At 39.7% G+C, this 20,899-nt stretch overlaps 1 protein-coding gene and 1 pseudogene across 1 annotated transcript in view; one reads left to right on the forward strand and one right to left on the reverse strand.

The window, feature by feature from the left end:
• Positions 1-20,899, reverse strand: part of SPECC1L (sperm antigen with calponin homology and coiled-coil domains 1 like) — a 109,603-nt gene that overhangs the window by 78,445 nt on the left and 10,259 nt on the right. Inside the window, exons 3-5 of the mRNA XM_032876039.1 lie at positions 9,663-9,816; positions 3,741-5,374; positions 1,808-2,015 (exon numbers count right to left, since the gene is read on the reverse strand). Of these exons, the coding sequence (XP_032731930.1) occupies positions 1,808-2,015; positions 3,741-5,374; positions 9,663-9,816 (1,996 nt within the window). The remainder of the gene's footprint in view (positions 1-1,807; positions 2,016-3,740; positions 5,375-9,662; positions 9,817-20,899) is intronic.
• LOC116878493 lies at positions 18,457-19,156 on the forward strand (annotated as a pseudogene).

Below are 20,899 nucleotides of genomic sequence, written 5' to 3' on the forward strand. Positions count from 1 at the left end.
CTCCCCAGGGCGCCTGGGTGGCTCAATCAGTTAAGTGTCTGTCTTTGGCTCAGGTCAGGATCCCAGGGTTCTGGGACTGAGGCCAGCACTGGGCTCCTTGCTCAGTGGGAAGCCTGCTTCTCCTCCCTCTGCCTGTAGCTCCCCCTGCTGTGTACTCCTGCAAGCGCTCTCTCTTTCTGTCAAATAAATAAATAAAATCTTTAAAAACACAACACAACACAAAACAAACCTCCCCACCTCTGCACCCACAGCACATGGGATCTGGCCCAGCACTGTGTCTGCTTATTAATTCTCTGTCAAGGAATAACACACTGTCAGAGCCCAATGAAGCAATATCATAAACCACAAAATTTAAAAGCTTTAACTAATGTATCCAAAAACAGTTATTCCCATTCTCCCTGTCCCCACCCCCACCTGGGTATCATTGAAGTGTACTACAACTTAAAATTTGTTAACATCTGAGGAATCTGGATGAAGAATACATAAGAATTTCTAAGATGCATTATTTGGAAATTCCAAATTTACAAAAAGGTGCAAAAACTGGTACAAAAAAGCACCCATATGCCATTTTCTTCAGATTTATCTATGTTAACAGTTTACCCATCCGTTTTCATCATTTGCTATCTTGTATCCCTATTTATCTGTCTCTATCCACCTATCCCTATTGTTTTTCCTAAACCTTTAAGGATATACATCATGGCCTTTTACCTCTAGCTATTCAGATTGTGGTTCCTAAGGATAGAAACATTTACTTACATAAACACAGTATAGTTATCAACTTCATAAGTTTATACATATGTTTATCTAGCATCTACTTTTGACCAGTTTTGTCATAACATCCTTTATAGCATTTTCCCTATAGCACTAGACCCAGTCTAGGCAAAGGTATTTTGTTTAATTGTCATGTCTCCCTAGGTCCCTTAATCCGGAACTTTCCCAAAGACTTTTATGACATTGGCATTTTTTAGGAATACAGCACCACCCCACTTGTGTTTTTAGTAAAACATTCTTTATTTTTTGTTTAATGTTCTTTATGATTAATTGAAGTTATGCCTCAGCAAGAATATGGCCTAGCTGATGCTGAGTCTGACTTTGTGTGCCTCTGTCACTTACACAATCACCCAAAGTGCTGCCCAATTTTTCCACTATATAATTTCTGGTTGTTTCTTTTTCCTCACTTGCAACATAACAAACAGTCTGTGGGAAGCCATTTTAAGATCACCCAAATTTCTGCTCCTCATCAAATTGTCAACACAGAAATGCTTTGTACTATTTTTATAACTTTTTTTATAAGTCTGAAATAATCATAAAATAGTTTCAAAAAACATAGAGCAACTTAAAATTAGAGTTTCAATTCTATCAGATCATAAAATCTCCTTGGTAGGGAGGGAAATCAGACAACAAATAAATACCTGTGCCTCAGACATAAGATTATGAAGGACAGATTTCTTTGGTCTCAGTATACCTGCAATCACTAAAAATAAACAGTAAATGGCTTTTCCTAAGACCTAGAAAAATATAACAATCAGCTTTTCCTTTAAATGATTTTCTGTAACAAAACAGTTTTAAAGCAACGCTGCCACTTAATAGTTCTTCCTTAGGAACAAAACATAGCAGTCCAAAGACTACTGCTTAATGTGTGATATATGCTTGGCCACATACGTACTTCTGCTGGGCACTGTCTACTGAACCTGCATCTCTGCAGCAGTCAGAGCAACCAATTTTCCTTCTGTTACCGAATGCAAACTATCCCCTCTCATTAGGATGGGTAGGACAAAAAGGAATGAAAAGTTCCCCCAACACTTACTCTCTAAATCAGAAATAATGAGGTTGTCATGGAGTTTCACGGCTCGGTGTTGTTCTACTTCATCTTCAAGTTCAAAGATGGTTTCTTTCATGTCGCTCCTCTCTGTCTCTTTTTCTTCTAGGTCTGATCTTAGTTTCTCTAATGTCATATTCAATTCTTCTATTTGTTTCTTAGCTTCTTCTTGGAAGGCTCGATATTCATCTTCTACCTATACAGAATCAATGGTGCAGATTAGAAAAGTAAGAGCTGCTCTAAGAAAAATTCTAGAATGGAAGTATATATTGTTCCAAAGGAAGCTAAGCATGAACTGCTAGGTGAAAACTAAAACCACCTGTGTAATAACTGTCTGAAAATATAAAAAAGCATTCTACAATAATATACGATTTTATGTAATGTTCTTAAGCATAATTTGTTGCTACATCACTGACAAATTATATTGACATATCACTGAACTTAACTAGATCATTTATGAGGAAATTTTGGAAATTCTTCCTTCTCCAAAGTTTGGACCAAAGGCATGCATTTGATTAAAGATTTCGTTTATTTATTTGACAGAGAGAGAGAGAGACAGAGACAGAGAGATCACAATAGGCAGAGGGACAGGCAGAGAGAGAGGGGGCAGCAGGCTCCCCGCTGAGCAGAGAGCCCGATGTGGGGCTTGATCCCAAGACCCTGAGATCATAACACAAGGCGAAGGCAGAGGCTTAACCCACTGAGCCACCCAGGCGCCCCAGGCGTGTATCTGATTAATAATTAACATCCTCTCCTATTAAAAAAAAGAGTTTTTTTAATTAATTTTTTTAAAAAGTCTGATGTGTGACAGTTTCATTACCAAAATAAAAATGGAAACAAATTCTCAAATATTGTCATTGCAAAAGAATCAGCTCCATGTGCCCTCCAACACATATGCTCCAACAAATAATACATTCCCTAAATTGTATCTCTAAACATCACTAAAAAAATTAAGATCTAAATTATTTGAATTTTAGGGTGCCTGGGTGGCTCAGTGGGTTAAAGCCTCTGCCTTCGGCTTGGGTCATGATCCCTGGGATCAAGTCCCGCACTGGGCTCTCTGCTCAGTGGGGAGCCTGCTTCCCTCTCTCTCTCTCTGCCTGCCTCTCTGCCTACTTGTGATCTCTCTCTCTCTCTGTCAAATAAATAAATAAAATCTTCAAAAATAAATAAATAAATAATTTGAATTTGGGCCAAAGATATACTAATGTTTCTTAGTTTAAAAATCACTGCATTAAAATAGGAAATAAAATGTAAGAGAGAATATTTGGATCAACGCATGCAAATAAATCCTGCATCAGCAATCACATGGGGCACAGACCCTTGGCTGAAGTGCCAGCAACCCCAGGCAGTAGTTCTGCATGTGTCCTCATTATCATAGTAGGTGTAAAACAAGGGGGCTGGACCCATGATCTCTAAGGTCTTTGCCAGCAATAAGACCTAGCCCTCTAAGGAACAGGGGCCTCCATACTCCAAAAATATTTTAACTCGAAAGAGAACTCTATTTGAAAAACTAAAATCACAGGAAAAGGGGTAGACATTGGGGAATCCCACAGAGAGGTCTACTGGCTCTCATCTCTCCTACACCAAAATAGGTCATTAGAGATGAGGAGATAAAATTGCTCGATAGGATTCCCTAGGCACACCCAGACTAGAGACAAATTCTGTTGTTGCCATTCTAGTCCCTTCCTCTCACAGGCAGGAAAAAAGCAACAAAATGCAAGCGAGTCAAAGTGACATTATTTTAAGAATACTTTTGACTGTACCCCAATAAAGAAAACATTCTCAAGCTTTAAAACAAAATCAATCCTAGAACAAGTGAATGACACATCACACTAGTGATACTGGCTTTCAGTAAGCAGAGTGTGTTCTGCAGCTGCATAATTCTGCTCCAGAACATTTTATCCACTTAAAACAGTACCTTTGCAATGGTGTCCTGCAATCGATTGGCATCATTTCGGGTGTGAGCTAGGTCTTCCTGCAGGCTACTAGCCAGAGTCTCTGCTTTTTCTTTGTCCAGCCTGACACTCTCCAGGAGATCCTGAATATCAGATTTGTCTCCAGAGTTATGGATAGAATACAGCTCTGCCACTTTCTGCTTTTCATTCTCTAGCTGAGCCTTCAGGCGGTTCATCTCTATCTGATCACTGGCCACTGTGGCTTTGTACTCCTCTAATGTGGCTGCCAAGGCTGCTTTACCCTTCTGCTCAGACTCAATAATCCGCTCCATATGGTGATTGCGTTCCTTGAGTGCCCCTATCATTTCTTGAGCTTCCTTGTTGTCTTGTTCTGCCATCTTCAAAGTATTGCTTAAATGCTGCTGGACACCAAGAAGCTGCTCTCGTTCAAAACGGGCATTCTCTGCTAGATCCATATAACGTTGCTCCAATTCCATATAGCGTCCACTTTTCACATCCTCGTCTATGACATAAGAAATGTGATGCTCATCGAGAAGGGAGCGGAAATATTCAATCTGTCGACTAAAGTGTTCCAACTTATCACTCTGCTGACATAAAGACTCCATGAGAATAACCTTCTCTTCCCCTAGCCTTTCATTTTCACTGTTCAGTTCCTGGGTTATCTGTTGTAAATCAGCTAGCTCTTGCAGAGTTGCCTGAAGTTCCTCACTCGTGCTGTGTTGGTTCTCTTCCATCTGATGTATCCGTTCTGTCAAGCACGCGACGGACACTTCACTCGCGTTACCACTGCTCCCTTTCCGGGATCGCTCTATGCTCGGAAGGCCTTCGGACTCTGAGGACGATGGTGCATCCAGGGCATCATCGCTCGACGTGAGGGGCTGGTACACCTCACTGCACTCGCTGTCTAGGTTGTCCATAGAGTTACTGTGCTGATGGTCCATGAGGGTGTTTTCATCCTGGCTCAAGAGATCCTCCACGGAACCAGGGGCAGAGCCTTCCACCGAAGAGGTCAGGGTCCCTCCTCCATCGCTCTGATTGCCAGGGGTGATTTCTGGGCTCAGGGACTGATAACCAAACAGTTTTTCGGAATTGTCTAACCTCTGCTCTAGGGAAAAGCCCAGCGCATTCAACCTGTCCTTTAACATTCTATTTTCGTTTTTGAGCTGGTTGAGTTCTTCCCGGATGGCAGTATTCTGTTCCTGCAACTGCAGTAAAGTGGACTCCACGTCAGTTGGCTGGTGAGCAATGATGGCTTCCTTCTCCTCAGATTTTTCATCACCCTCGGAATGATCCTCATTAATGCCCAGCTGAGCACGCATGTCTCGGAGTTCATTTCTCAAATGTAATATTTCCACGTCTTTGGTTTTTGCCAGTGTGAGAAGATCTTTCACTTTGGCTTCCAAAGCAGCTTTGTCACTGATTTGGTTGTCCGACTTAGACTTGCTCATGCGAACATCACATTCCGTAGCTGTGCGACTGCGCGAACGCTTGGCCAATGCCACGTCATTAGCTCCCTGACCCGCAGAAGGTAGTTTTTTGCTCTGGTTTAGTCGGGTACGCTCACGTAATCTTTCTCTAGTAGAACCAGATTCTTTATTACCTATGGAAGTGCTCCGCTTGGTTGAAGAACTTGTACCTAAATATTTAAAACAAAGAATGTAATGCAAAAATATTAGCAAGAAAAGGTACAAAGGTTATGCCCGAGGTCTAACCAGATGAAATCTAGAGACCTACGCATTGATTCTGACCGACGTCCATCTTGCCTTAGATTCTGGTTACTGTAAAATTCCGTTTCCTCAAAACCAGATCATTCATCTTTTAATTATTAATGAAAAAGAAGCTATGCACTGAATTGTATATTTTACAAAGGTGAATTTTACAAAATGCGAATATATCCCAATAAATCTATTACATAAAAAAAGCTACACATTAACTTGAATCCTACACCATGGCTAGAGAAGTGGCCAGGGGCATAATAGTCTAGGGTAAGCTAGATGAAGCAAATTCTAGGATTAACCAGTCAGGCAGCAAATTAACTGTAGAAGCGGATGGTAAAGAAAGAACAGACAAGCAAGAAGGGAAAAGCAGCTTCCAGACAAACCAAAAATCTAAGCTACCTATGATAAACACAAAAAGTATGATCAAAGTAAGTGCAAAAAAAGTTTTTCACATCATAGAATGCCACATAAATAATACCAGTAACATTAATTATAATAAGGCTAATGTGTACTTAGCACTTACTCTACACACACACACACAGATGAACGCTTCACATACATTAACTCATATAAGCCTCATTATCATTATCATGAAGAAATTCACACACAGAGATGCTAAATAATTTGCTGACACCCCACATGTAATAAGTGGATAAGCCAAGATTCAAAGGCAGGCAAACGGTGTGGCTCCAGAATCTGAAACTTAAGAAGTATGTTACGTTGCCTCCCTAAATGTTAGAAAACAATAATGTACTAATACTAATGCTAACTAATGATGGCACATTACCAAATATGTTACATGAATCACTACTACCTGACCGCTAAAATTCTAAACCTGTGAAAACTGACATGACTATGGGTTTAGTACAGAAAGAACAAGAATATGCTTACCTAAAAACACTTAGGAAATAATTAGCTGCTTTTCACCTTGAAAAATAAGATCTAGACCTAATCAGTAAGTATTCTGCAAGAACCTGCTAGTTTTCTATGTGTCAGGCATAGGCTGCAGAGGTAAGAGGGAGTGAAAGGGCTATGTGGTATAGGAAGACAGACACTAATTCTGCCAGGGATCAGGTATAGAGCAGGGGAGAGAATTCTGGCTGGCCACAGGACAGGACAACGAAGCAGAAGTGAAAAGGACGCACAGCAAGGAAAATAAGGCCACAAAATGGAAGCAGCAGAGGAAGTTTTTATGGGGCTCTGAACGCCAGGGGAAATTTAGTGAGTCCCAGAGTAAATGTTCAATAAATGTTCTGGAGCAGGGAAGACTCATAGGGAACAGCATTTTAATGAAAATGAATCCAGAGGCTGCTAAGTGAAACACCTAAGGAAGAAGAGTAGTCCAGGAAGAAGAGTAGTCCAGGAGGAAGGTGGGCAGGCAGAGCAGTAAGAGTAAAGGAGGGCCTACATCTGGGGAGTGAGATCAGGATCTCTGCAAGAACCGAAAAGGGATGCTACCTCTGTAATAGATTTACAGGGTAGAAATAACAAGATTAAGGAGGAAACAATTGCAAATGGAGGCTAAATAAGGAAAAGGGTGGTATAACCATAAGTATTCATTCTTTTTCCCATTCTGTAAACAGTACCAATCATTCTTTTTTCCCAAACAAAACCCATCCTGAAAAGCAAAGGATCTGGGCATGCCTGAAAGACAAAAGGAAAGGAGCCAGTAATGAGGGGAAGGATTAATTATGCTCCAAAAGGAAAGGAGAAGTAAATGAACAAGAAAATAGAGAGGACATAACAAAAAAAAGCTCCCCTTCTGGGATTATTGTGCCCAGTGAGTAGATGGAAGAATCTGAGTTACAGACAAGTGAACTGGATTGGGAAGTCATGGGGAGTAAATAAAGGTAAAAGTAAATAAGGTAAAAGTGAAGTTAAAAAAAAAAAGTAAAAGTAAAAGTAAATAAAGGTAGAGAGGATCAATGGAAGAGTTAAGGATGTTGTTAGGGGATGAACTGTGTCCTCCAAACTCCTATGCTGAAGCCATACCCCCCAGGACCTCAGAACATGACCGTATTTGGGAAAAGAGAATTAACTTAAAAAGATATTTATATTAACATGGGGTTTGTTACAATGGGCCCTAATCCTATCTGACTGGTATCTCTATAAGAAGAGGAGGCTAGGGGTGCCTGGGTGGCTCAGTGGGTTAAAGCCTCTGCCTTCGGCTCAGGTCATGGTCTCAGGGTCCTGGGATCAAGCCCCACATCGGGCTCTCTACTCAGCGGGGAGCCTGCTTCCTCCACTTTCTTTCTCTGCCTGCCTCTCTGCCTACTTGTGATCTCTTTCTGTCAAAATAAATAAAATCTTAAAAAAAAAAAAAAAGAAGAGGAGGCTAGGACACAGACACAGAGAGAAGAATGACCATGTGAGGAGACAATGAGAAGGCAGCAAACTACAAGTCAAGGAGAGAGACCTCAGAAGAAATCAAAGTGGCCACCACCTTGATCTCAGACTTCTAGCCAGTTCTGGTGGGAAACTACATGTCTGTTATTTAAGCCACCCAGTCTGTGTATTTTGTTATGGGTGCCTTAACAAACTAATACGGATGTACAAAGCTGCCTCCAGTAGAGGCAATGGATCCAGGGAAAAGATAACTGAATTTAGCCTGTGAAGGCAGGTGGCACTAGTCAGTAGGGAACCGGTACAAATGCATCTCTCCCAGTAAATTCTAAAAGCTGGAAATAGGAAGATATATAGATGGTATTGGAGTACCTAATTTCCTTCTTACCACAAAGGCTGCAGTGTTAAGTGTGGTGATGACTTCAAGCTTGAGATGTGCAGTCCTTGTTCTACCACCAGCTTTGCAGCAACGTGGTACAGTACCCATTAAATATTTTCTGAGCAAATGAACACAAGGCCTTATGCAAGATACTTAAGCTTTAAGCATAGCTCTCACATCTCTAGAATGAGGATAATAATAGTCTCTACCTCCTAGGACTATAGTAAGGATAAAATGGAACGGCGCCTGGTATAACAGTGCCTTCCTCATGATCATACCATATCCTATTATAACTAACAGGGGGTGGGTGTGTGATCTGGAATAGAAGGATGAGTCCACAGAAGATCAAAGTAGGAGAGAGGACAGTAGGTAAACCTGGGCTAGGAAAAACTCTAATACACATATACGAGGGGCTAATGGTCTAAATAATGATCATAAAGGAAGTCTGCTATAATTTTTGCCAATGTGCTTTCATCAGCCGTATTACACACACATGACCTTGGGGCACCTAGGTGTCTCAGTCAGTGGAGCATACGACTCTTGAGGTCAGGGATGTGAGTTTGAGCCCCACATTGGGAGTATGGATTACTTAAAAGTAAAAATTTAAAAAAATAAATAAATAATAAAAAATAAAATGAATACACATGATCTTGTGTGTACTGGAAGGGATGAGTTAATTAACAGACTCCAACAAATCTAAAGCCGAATTGCTGCTAATGAATGAAGAAAGAATGGTAAAACAGGAATGAATGGACCCAGGCATTGATCGTCAAAGGCTACTAACATCTTGGAAGGACAAACAACCAGAAATGATGTGCTTGCTGGTGAAGGACAACTACTGTGTATGAAGGCATCTTACGGGGGAAAAAAGGAACCTGAATCCAAACCATCAAGGCTCTAGATCCAATGACATTAACAGTAAATGAACAAAGGAACATGGTCAAAGACATCAAGGAGATGTGACATCAAAATCCAGATCATGGAAAAATATAGTTCAAACAACCTATATTTCTATAAAAATTAAATTGTAAGAAAAAAATAGATTTAGGAAAGGGTAACAATTATTATATACGGACCTTAAGTGAATCCTGACCTAGAGACAGCAAATACACCTATGTAGTATTTATGAAAAAGTTGGAAATTTGAATAAGTTTTTCTTTATATTTATGATTTGAGAAATTATTATTATTTTAAGGACTAATAATAGTATTGTGATTATATATTTAGAGGAATCCTAATCTTTCAAAGATAATTACATGTTTGTGGATGAAATTACAGGACACTTATAATTTGAGGGAAGGTGGATGTGAAGGAATTAAGACTGGCCTTCGGTTGACAAGGGTGATGAGTACATGGGGTTGAAATACAAATACTTTTGTACACAGCCAACATTTTCTATAATTAATGGAACCCCTTAAATACTACTGCACTCTGCTATTCAAACAAGAAAGCAATTTAACTCTTACTCTGAATGCCACCCATACCTGTGCTGATCTTCGATTTGTTCTCCACAGTAGTCATGGCAGGGGCTGATGCTGAAGACACTGTGGAAGGGCAGGTGCTTTTCTTTCCTTTAACACCATTAGTCACAGTCACCCCTCCAGCCATTCCAGCTAAGAGGTCATCACTGCTCTTGGTCTAGAATAAACAAAAAATAAAAGCAAACGGATTAGATGAAACAAGAGTAAAGAGTATTTTGAGACTACACAAAACTCTTGGCTTTTACACTGAATTTAAGATCAAAGATTTTCTGACAGTTATCAAACAGTACTTAACACTGTGCTACAGAAAGAGAACCTCTTTACTGGTTTATAAACAATCACACGCTTCTTTCTAAAGTATGAAAATCACATACGTAATCAAAGACTTTATGGAAGTCTACTACATGCCCACACATGCCAGAGTCAGTGAACGACAGGAAAGTGAAGACATCCTCTTTGTTACTCTTTCTAGGACATGACTTACAAACAGGGATCATCTGAATGCTATCACATGGGCTCAGAGGAAAGTTCTATAATTCAACAGAAAATGCCATCCTACAATTTCTAGAGGGAAATACCACTAAGAGTCAGAAATGATCTTTATTACTTTAAGGTAAATCAGTGATGGAACCATTATTTTGAAATTTATTTTTCTTACCTGACCTAATTTTTCAGTAGTCTGATTTAAGCCAAAATTGATTTTTCTTAAAGCTCAGGCAATATATAAAATCTAGACAGTTTAAGGTTAGAGTGAGTAGTAGTCAGCCTAAATGATCAAAATACTTGAGAAAGACCTTTTGTAATGCTTATTTATATCTTACAAAGACTAAAAATAAGCAAAAAAACAAGCTTTTTAAAAAGAAAACAAGAGACAACTATACTTCAATTTTAAAAAAAGGAAACAAGCACTCTAGATAAGATCAGGTATAAAATTATTAAAGAAAAAATAGTGAAGAAACCTGTTTTTACTTCTAGGAATAGAACACGGAGGATTTAAAAATCTGTGAAAAAAAGAAAAAAGAAAAACTACTTTTTTTTAATTAATTCATTTGAGAGAGAGAGAGAGCACAAATGCAAGGGGTAGAGGAGATGAGAGAGAGAGAATCTCAAGCTGACTCCACCCTGAGATACCACCACCCTGACATTAAGACCTGAACAGAAACCAAGAGTTGGATGCTCAACTGAGTAAGCCACCCAGGCACCCCAAGAAAAACTACTTTTTAAATAAAAGAGATCCAAGAAGTTTGTCCCATTAAGGTGAAAGCATAAGTCAGCCAACTAATTTACTACTCTTGTCTACTTGGAGCCACGCAACCATAATAAATTCCTAGGCAATCATAATAAACTCATCTCTAACAGATTAAAATGCTTCATAAATTACTAACCTCTGAAGTCTTTTCCTGTTCTAGATGTCAGTAAAGTAGATTCTGTTCTCATCATTCAGATATAAAAGTTATAATACAGTACAATTAGCTAGGTCAATCTGTCTTACTAGAGGTAGAAAAAGATTAATGTTTTAAATGAATTAAACTAATTCAGCTTCAGTAATTAGGATTGTCACATTATGAAAAATCTAGTTATATAATGAGGAAAGAGGATACTGTATTAATCACTAAGGATTGTTCATATTCTTTAAGGCTAGTTCCTGTTTATGAAATTAGTCATCAAGTATGATGCAAAAAATCTGTAAATCAGTTCTACTTCCCTCCTGTCAATTTGTCCCTCATCAATTAATCAGTATATAAACTCAACATAACCTTATTATTTTCAAATAACCTTTTATAGTCCATTAATAGAAGTCAGAATTATCTTTGAGGTAATTTTTCTTCCTCTACAAGTTAAATAATAGTAGCGTACTGGCACATGAATAAACAGTAGAATAGAAAAGAATCCAAAAAGAAACTGCATATATAGACACCTGACTTATGACCAAAGAAGCAGTACAGAAGAAAATGGTTTTTCAATAAATGATACTAGGTCAACTGCATATTCACAAAAGAAAAAAATGAATGAACCCTATTTCATACAATATCAAAAATAAATTCAATGCTTTCCAACTATGATTCAAAATCCTGAATGATAAAATAAAGAACTGATAAATTTGACTACATAAAAATTAAAATCTTGGGGCACCTGGGTGGCTCAGTGGGTTAAAGCCTCTGCTTCGGCTCAGGTCATGATCCCAGGGTCCTGGGATCGAGCCCCGCATCCGGCTCTGCTCAGCAGAGAGCCTGCTTCTCTCTCTCTCTCTGCCTGCCTCTCTGCCTACTTGTGATCTCTCTCTCTCTCTGTCAAATAAATAAAAAATCTTTAAAAATAATAAAATAATAAAAAATAAATTAAAAAAAAATAAAATCTTAAAAAATTTTAAAAATCCTGTGAATACAAAAATGAGAAACTGGGAGAATATATTTCTAATATTTCACAAATAAAGGGCCAATATCCACAATACACAAAAAACTCTTAGAAATCAATGGATAAGAGACACATAGAAAAGTGAGCAAAATGAACAATCATCTACAATCAATCTACATAAAATACAAACAGTATAACCAGTCTAACTCAGAATAGGAGAAATGCAAATTAAACAACACTGAGATACCACATCTCACCTATCAGACTGGCAAAAATGAAAAGTTATGACACATTCCTTTGTGAAGGATGAGGGGCAACAGGCGCTCTTGTAAGTTGCTGGTGAGAACACAGCTGGATGTGGCCTTATGAAGGGTATCCAGCAATGTCTAACAGAACTACATAGGTATTTACTTTGTACCCAGCAACCCACCTCTAGGAATTTCACCTGAAAACATACCTCTAATAATACAAAAAATACATACGCTTAAGGTTACTCAATGCATTGACTTTTTATTAACCTATAATGTATTATTTGTTTCAGGGGTACAGGTCTGTGATTCATCAGTCTTACACAATTCACAGCACTCACCATAGCACATACCCTCCCTAATGTCCATCACCCAGCCACCCCATCCCTCCCACTCCCCTCCACTCCAGCAACCCTCAGTCTGTTTCCTAAGATTAAGAGTCTCTTATGGTTTGTCTCCCTCTCTGGTTTTATCTTGTTTCATTTTTCCCTTCCTTCCCCTATGATCCTTTGTCTTATTTCTCAAATTCCTCGTATCAGTGAGATTATATGGTAATTGTCTTTCTCTGATTGACTTATTTTGCTTAGCATAATACCCTCTAGTTCCATCCATGTCCTTACAAATGGCAAGATTTCATTTTTTGATGGCTGAGTAGTAGTCCATTGTGTGTGTGTGTGTATGTGTGTGTGTGTGTGTGTGAGAATCACATCTTCTTTATCCATTCATCTGTTGATGGACATCTAGCTCTTTCCATAGTTTGGCTATTGTGGACATTGCAGCACTAACCTTTTAAAGATTTTATTTATTTAATTTGAGAGAGAGTGAGAGAGCGAGAGAGAGTGAGCACACAATCAGGGGGAGGGGTAGAGGAGAGGGAGAAGCAGACTCCCTGCTGAGCAGGGAGCCCAACTCAGGACTTGATCCCAGGACCCTGGGATCAAGCCCTGAGCCAAAGGCAGACACTTAATCAATTGAGCCACTCAGGCACCCTTGCAGCATTGTCTTTAACTGCAAAATATTAGAAACACCCTGAATATCATACACAGGACAGTAGCTCAATAAAACTATAGTACATCCACACAAAGACACATTAAACAAAACAAGAAGGGTGCCTGGGTGGCTTGTTGTCTGCACAGGGCTCCCCGCTCAGTGGGAAGTCTGCTTCTCCCTTTCCCTCTGTCTGCTGCTCCATCTGCTTGTGCCCTGTCTCCAATAAATAAAATCTAAAAAAAAAAAAAAAAAAAAAAACCAGAATGAGAAAGACTACTATAAATTGGTATAAAGAGATTTCTAGAATACATTAAGTGAAAAAAAAAAAGCGAAGTGCAGAAACAGATCTAATTATGGCAACTTCTGTTTAACAAAGGGGAAATAACACAATAAATATACATGCATCTGATTGTGCAAAAAGAAACACCTCAAGGAGAAAAACAAAAACCCAGCTAGACTGTTTACCTCCAAGAGATGGCTGGGGACAGAGTAAGAAAGAATGGGGGAAGAGAGGGGCGCTTCTCTGAACACATCTTCTCCTAATTCTGACATGTGGAATGGAACCTTGGTAGTGTTTCACATGCTCGCAGTTAATTAATTAATTAATTAATTAAGGATAGGGGAAAACCTAAAATGGAACACAACAGGAAGAAATGGACACAACTGCATTTCAAATAAATAAAACAGTGGGTTAAGCCTCTGCCTTTGGCTCAGGTCATGATCGCAGGGTCCTGGGATCGAGCCCCGAATTGGGCTCTCTGCTCAGCAGGGGGCCTGCTTCCCCCTCTCTCTCTGCCTGCTGCTCTGCCTACTTGTAGTCTCTCTCTCTCTGTCAAATAAGTAAATCTTTAAAAAATAAAAAAATAACACAGCCACACACGGTGAAGGGTAGAGGAAGAATCCAAGTATCTTCTGAAAACAGTATTTTGACCATAAATCCTCAAACTCTGAAGTTAAGACCAAAAAAAAAGTATACATTTTGAACTCTACCTAGCAGATTTGTTTCTGGCAGTGGTATGGTAAGCAATTCTATAACTATCGCCTACATATTCTAGGATTGAGAAACTAAATATATTATAATGAAAGCCAGGTTTCTCACTGTTGGGAGACTGGGACTACAATTACAGAAAGCGAAAAGGCTATTCTAAACATTGTCAACTGGATTTGGAAGTAACAGCGTGAACTCATGGGTTTTAATACATATGGAAGAAATAGACACAAATTGATACAGATATGTAAGTTGTGCAAATGTCTGTGTGTATTTCCTCTCTGTCTGCTGAGTAGGTTTAAAAACAATAATATACTCAAAAGCAATGAACACACCTAGTTTCCAAAAGCTTTATTTTTTTAATTAAAATTCAATTAATTAACATATAATGTATTACTTGTTTCTGGAGGTACAGGTGAGTCGTCAGTCTTACATAACACCCAGAGCTCACCACAACACATACCCTCCCCAATGTCCAAAAGCTTTAAGTGCTATCCTTCACTAAAAGGAACATGTCAGAATTTAAGGGGTTGCTCAAAAAAGAACAGGAGCACATTGAAAGAACACTGCAGTCTGCTTGAAGGGCTCCCACCGACCAAATAGGGGACAATATGAAAATGAAAATAAATGATGCCAACCACTGACAGCCCACTGAGTAAGAATCCATTATTTCACACTAACATAAATGAATACATAGATGGAGCAAAAGTGAAAACTCCTTGTAAGTAGAATGTCAGCTATTAAATGTAGGAAGAATGATGGAATTTGAAAAATACCCCTTGGCAAAATCATACTAATATCTGGGGCGCCTGGGTGGCTCAGTGGTTAAGCCTCTGCCTTCGGCTCAGGTCATGATCTCAGGGTCCTGGGATCACGGCCGGCATCGGGCTCTCTGCTCAGCGGGGAGCCTGCTTCCCCCACCCCCACCCCATCTACCTGCCTCTCTGCCTACTTGTGATCCCTCTCTCTATCTCTCCGTCAAGTAAATATATAAATAATAAAAATCTTTAAAATAATAAAAAAAAATCATACCAATATCTGATTCTGGAAAGAACCATCAAGAATTGCTAAAATTAGGGTGTACAAGTCTGATGCCAAAGAGAATATTTACAAAGTCTCAAAGTATTTTTGACAAGACACTTATGAATTACAAAAGGAAACATGGTAACCTGGTAGTGGAAAAACCAGGCACCACCTTAACCAAATTAAGTTAGTATCACCAGGAATGGAAGAGATTGACACCATGTGCTTCTGAAAATGCTGCACCAAGGACATGGGCTTCTGTGGGACTTCTGCCAAAATCTGTAACCACCAACCTAATCACAAAGGAACAATGAGAAACCTACATCTGGAGGACCTTCTACCAAATAAACTGGCCTACATTCTTTAGTAATGTCAAGGTCACAAAGACAAAGACTGAGGAACTATCCCAAATTTAAGAAGAAGAGCGTGACAACAAAAGTAATTCATTACCCTGGATCGAAAGCTGGACCAGAAAAAACATGTTGTTCTTTTTTTGCTAAAATGGACATTAGCACACTTGGTGAAATTTAATTAAAGTCTAGAGATGAGAAACTAGCATTTTATCAATGTTTCACCTCCAGATTTGGTAATCGTACTATGGTTACAAAAGAGAACAGGGGCGCCTCGGTGGCTCAGTCAGTTAAGCATCTGCCTTCCACTCAGACCATGATCTCAAGGTCTGCTTCTCCCTCTCCTTATGTGTACTCTGTTGCTCTCATGCTCACTCTCTCAAGTACAAAAGTAAAAATCTTAAAAAAAATAATAATTCTAGATAGATTGAGGATCTAAATATAAAAGGTATACTATCACTCTTGAAAAAAGTATAGGAAACTGTCTTCTTGACTTGGGATTGGGAAAGATTTTATAAACACACACACACACACACACCCTGCCCTAACCATAAACAAAAGATTAACAAACTGGACTACATTAAAATTAAGAACATCCATTCATCAAAAGATACCATTAAAGGAGAAAGAGAAGGCACAGAGTGGGAGAACATATGTGCAACACATATAAATGACAAAGGGCTCACATCTAGAACAGGCAAAGAACTATAAATCAGTACAAAAAACCACACTATACCACCTCATACCCATTTTGATGGCTACTATAAAAAAGGTGCTGGTGAGGATGTGGAAAAATTAAAACACCTGTTGGGAAGAGAATTTCTTGGTGGGAATGGAAATGGTAAAGCTGCTGTAAAAAACAGCTATGGAGGCTCCTCAAAAAATTAAAAGTAGAATTACCATATGACCCAGAAATTCCATTTCTGAGTAAATACCCAAAAAACTGAAAGCAGGGCTTCTAAGAGATATTTATACATACATGTTCACAGCTATTATTTACAACAACCAAGAGTTGTAGAAACAACCCAAGTGTCCACTGATGAAGAGCGGATAAGCAAAATGAGGTATTTATATACAGTAGAATATTATTCAGCATTTAATAAGGAAATTCTGGGGTGCCTGGCTGGCTCGGTTGGTGGAACATGCAACTCTTGGTCTCAGAGTTGTGAGTTCAAGCCCCACATTGGGTGTCCAGACTACTTGAAAAAAATAAAATCTTAAAAAAAAAAAAAAAAAAAAAAAAAAAAAAGGCAGTGGTGCCTGGATGGCTCAGTGGGTTAAAGCCTCTGCCTTTGGCTCAGGTCATGATCCCAGTGTCTTGGGATCGGGCCCTGCACAGGGCTCCCTGCTCAGCGGGGAGCCTGCTTCCCCCTCTCTTTCTCTGCCTGTCTCTCTGCCTACTTGTGATCTCTGTCTGTCAAATAAATAAATAAAATCTTAAAACAAAAAAATCTCTTTTAAAAAAAAAGGCAATTCTGGGACGCCTGGGTGGCTCAGTGGGTTAAGCCGCTGCCTTCGGCTCAGGTCATGATCTCAGGATCCTGGGATCGAGTCCCGCATCGGGCTCTCTGCTCAGTGGGGAGCCTGCTTCCCTCTCTCTCTCTCTCTCTCTCTCTGTCTGCCTCTGTCTACTGTGATCTCTCTCTGTCAAATAAATAAAATAAAATCTTTAAAAAAAAAAAAAAGGCAATTCTGACCCATGCTACAATGTAGATGAACTCTGGGAACATTATGCTAAGTGAAATAAGCCAATGGCAAAAAGACAAATACCATGTGATTCCACTCCTGAGGTCTTTACGTTGTCAGATTCACAGACAGACAAAAGTAGTTGCCAGGGGCTTGGGAGGGGGGATGCAGAATTGTGGTTTAATGGGGATGGAGTTTCAGTTTTGCAAGATGCAAGTTTTTGGAGATGAATGGTGCTACTGGGTTGCTTAATGTGAGAGTACTTACTGCTACTGAACTGTACACTTAAAAATGGTCAAGACGATACATGTTATGTGTATTTTACCACACACACACACACACACACACACACACAAAGCTGAAAAAGAAAGTTAACACAGTAACAAAATAGGCAACTGATTTGAACAGGAACTTCACAAAGATCTCTAACTGTCCACTACACATATAAAAGTAAGATATGAAAAGGTGCTTAATTCCATTGATAATGCAAATGCAAATTAAAGCCACTTCAGACCACTCCTTGACCACTTCAGCCCCTCCTTGATCTGGGTGGTGTTCTGCAGAGCATGTTCACTTTGTGGCGATTCACTAAGCTGAACACAAATGCTGTGTGAACTGTTCTGGATGTATACCTCATCAAGAAAGTTAAAAACAGGGGCGCCTAGCTGGCTCAGTCAGAAGAGCACGCAACTCTTGATCTCAGTCGGTGTCATGAGTTTCAGCCCCATGTTGGGTGTAGAGATTACTAAAAATAAATAAATAAACTTGAAAAAGTTTAAGATGAACAAAACAAAAAAATAACTCAGCTTCTTTTACACAAAGCTACTTGCAGGCTAATACCATTCCATATTTCAATTTTTGTTACAGTGTTCTGCAAATACATGGGCACTTCCACACATAAACGACAGTTCAAAAAATAAACAGTTCAAAAAAACTCTGAAATTGATGAAGGGAAGAGATTTTTAACTTACTTCTTAATAACAGATGCAAAATGCAAAGCCTTTGGTAAAAACCTTCTAGATACAGGAGCACCTGGCTGGTTCAGTTGGTAGAGCATCCAACTCATTACCTCAGGGTTGTGAGTTCAAGACCCACGCTGGGTGTAGGGATTACTTAATAAAAATAATAAAATTGCTGCACAGGCGCAAGCGTGAAAGATGGCGGTGGCTGGAGCTGACCGTCTGAGGCGGACAGTGTCAACCCTACTGCTGCAGAGCCCAAGTCCACCTGCCAGGGAACTGTCAGCTCCGGCCAGGATCTATCATAAGGTTGTTGATCATTATGAAAATCCTAGAAATGTGGGGTCCCTTGACATCAAAAAATGTCGGAACTGGATTGGTGGGGGCTCCAGCATGTGGTGGTGATGTAATGAAATTGCAGATTCAAGTGGATGAGAAGGTAAAGATTGTGGACTCCAGGTTTAAAACATTTGGCTGTGGTCTGCTATTGCTTCTAGCTCGTTAGCCACAGAATGAGTAAAAGGGAAGATGGCAGAGGAAGCCTAGACCATCAAGAACATGGACATCACCAAAGACCTCTGACGTCCCCCCGTTAAACTGCACTGCTCCATGCTGGCCGAAGATGCAATCAAGGCTGCCCTAGCAGATTACAAACTTAAAGATTTAATTAATTTATTTATTTGACAGAGAGATCACAAGTAGGCAGAGAGGCAGGCAGAGAGAGAGGAGGAAGCAGGCTCCCCGCTGAGCGGAGAGCCCGATGTGGGGCTCGATCCCAGGACCCTGGGATCATGACCTGAGCCGAAGGCAGAGGCTTTAACCCACTGAGCCACCCAGGCACCCCTCAGATTACAAACTTAAAAAAGAATCCAAGAAAGGAGAGGCAATGAAGAAATGAGCCCTCTGTGAAGCTTCCAGCAGGTCATACCTGCTGTCTGTCCACCTGCCAGGCAATCACTATAGATGTTCAGAAGCCCCCACACTACAAAGAGCTCTGGGACAGGTCCAGCACTTGCTGGTCATGTGGTGGCTCCCATGCAAGCAAAATACACAGTTTACTCATTCCACGTCTTGTGCTTTCTTTCAGGCCACTCTTAAACTGCCTTAACCCAGTCTGTGTATATTTTGAATTGTGTGCGTGGCCTCAAAACTGAAATCAGTCACAAAGTCTCAAGTGTGGTAGTCCACAGGAGTGTGCAAATACCCAATTTCACCCAAATCTATCTTGGGAAAGATTATCAGTAGAAGACCATGGTATGATTATTATTGTTTTTTTAAAAGATTTTATTTATTTGACAGAGAGATCACAAGTAGGCAGAGAGGCAGGCAGAGAGAGAGGGGGAAGCAGGCTCCCTGCCAAGCAGAGAGCCCGATGCAGGGCTTGATCCCAGGACCCTGAGATCATGACCTGAGCCGAAGGCAGCGGCTTAACCCACTGAGCCACCCAGGCGCCCCCATGGTATGATTATTTGATAGAACCAATTATTGTACATAAAACAGATTTACATATATATAAGAGAATGTAAGAACAAAAATAATATTAAAATTTAAAAATTTGTTAAATTTGTTAAAAATAAAAAACCTAGATACAAATGATGAAATAATACAACCAACATATCCATGCTTCTCAAGGTAAAGTCCAAGTTTCATGGTCGGCATCAACTCAAAATTTAAGGTTAGTTTTTAAATTTTGCCTTGCAAGTTTCAGAGATGGATTATTAAATCATATGGTTAACTAATTTTCATGCTGAAAAGGTATGATGATAAATAATCATTGAGAATCATCAATTATTTAGACAGATTCTAACTGAAGTAACTGTTACTAATTCTTGTCTATTAACTTTTAGAAAAAAGTACTCTTGGGACAATGAAAGAGTGTATTACTTCCACAAGAATTAACCAGGAACACCTGAGCAGTGTGTGAAACCTGCAAAGTGCAGGCATATAGGAGGCCATCCCTATGTGGCAAATAATCCTCTCTACTCACTGTGACAAAGAATTAACCATACAAACGCCCCAAACCAGATGTCAAAGCTACTCATAAGAATGGGAACAATTTCCTCAAAATTCACTGAACAGCAGTCATACTGTATTTTGTACTTACAAAAACTCCAATCAGCAGTGAGATGCTCTCATCAAAAAGGTCCTTTCTCTTATACCTCAGCTAGATCTAGCCTCAAACAATATTTGAAATGAAAGAGGTAAAGAAATGTATATCCCCATGCTGGCCACTATAAGAAAAGTGTTGAATACTGTGCAATGACAGACACACATGTGGGTGTCCACATGAGTGGGTGAGTATGTGCACATGGTGTCTATATGACTAAAAGCCAAAGGCTTCATTCATCTAGTTAGTCATCAACGCTCCATCAGTTACAGGAATTCAAGCTGTGGCAAGTGTCCAAATGCTAGAGAAAGCACAGTGAAATGTGAAAACTTAGGAAAATAAAATAATGGGGCACCTGGGTGGCTCAACCATTAAGCCACTGCCTTCAGCTCAGATCATGATCCCAGCATCCTGGGATCAAGCCCTGCATCCATCTCCCTGCTCAGTGGAGAACCTGCTTCTCCCTCTCCCTCTGCCTGCCACTCCGCCTACTTGTGCGCACTCTCTCTCCCTCTCTAATAAATATGTAAAATC

The sequence above is a fragment of the Lontra canadensis genome, unplaced genomic scaffold (assembly GCF_010015895.1).
Source record: "Lontra canadensis isolate GAN:19392208 unplaced genomic scaffold, GSC_riverotter_1.0 scaffold57, whole genome shotgun sequence".
In the NCBI taxonomy this organism is placed as follows: Eukaryota; Metazoa; Chordata; class Mammalia; order Carnivora; family Mustelidae; genus Lontra; species Lontra canadensis.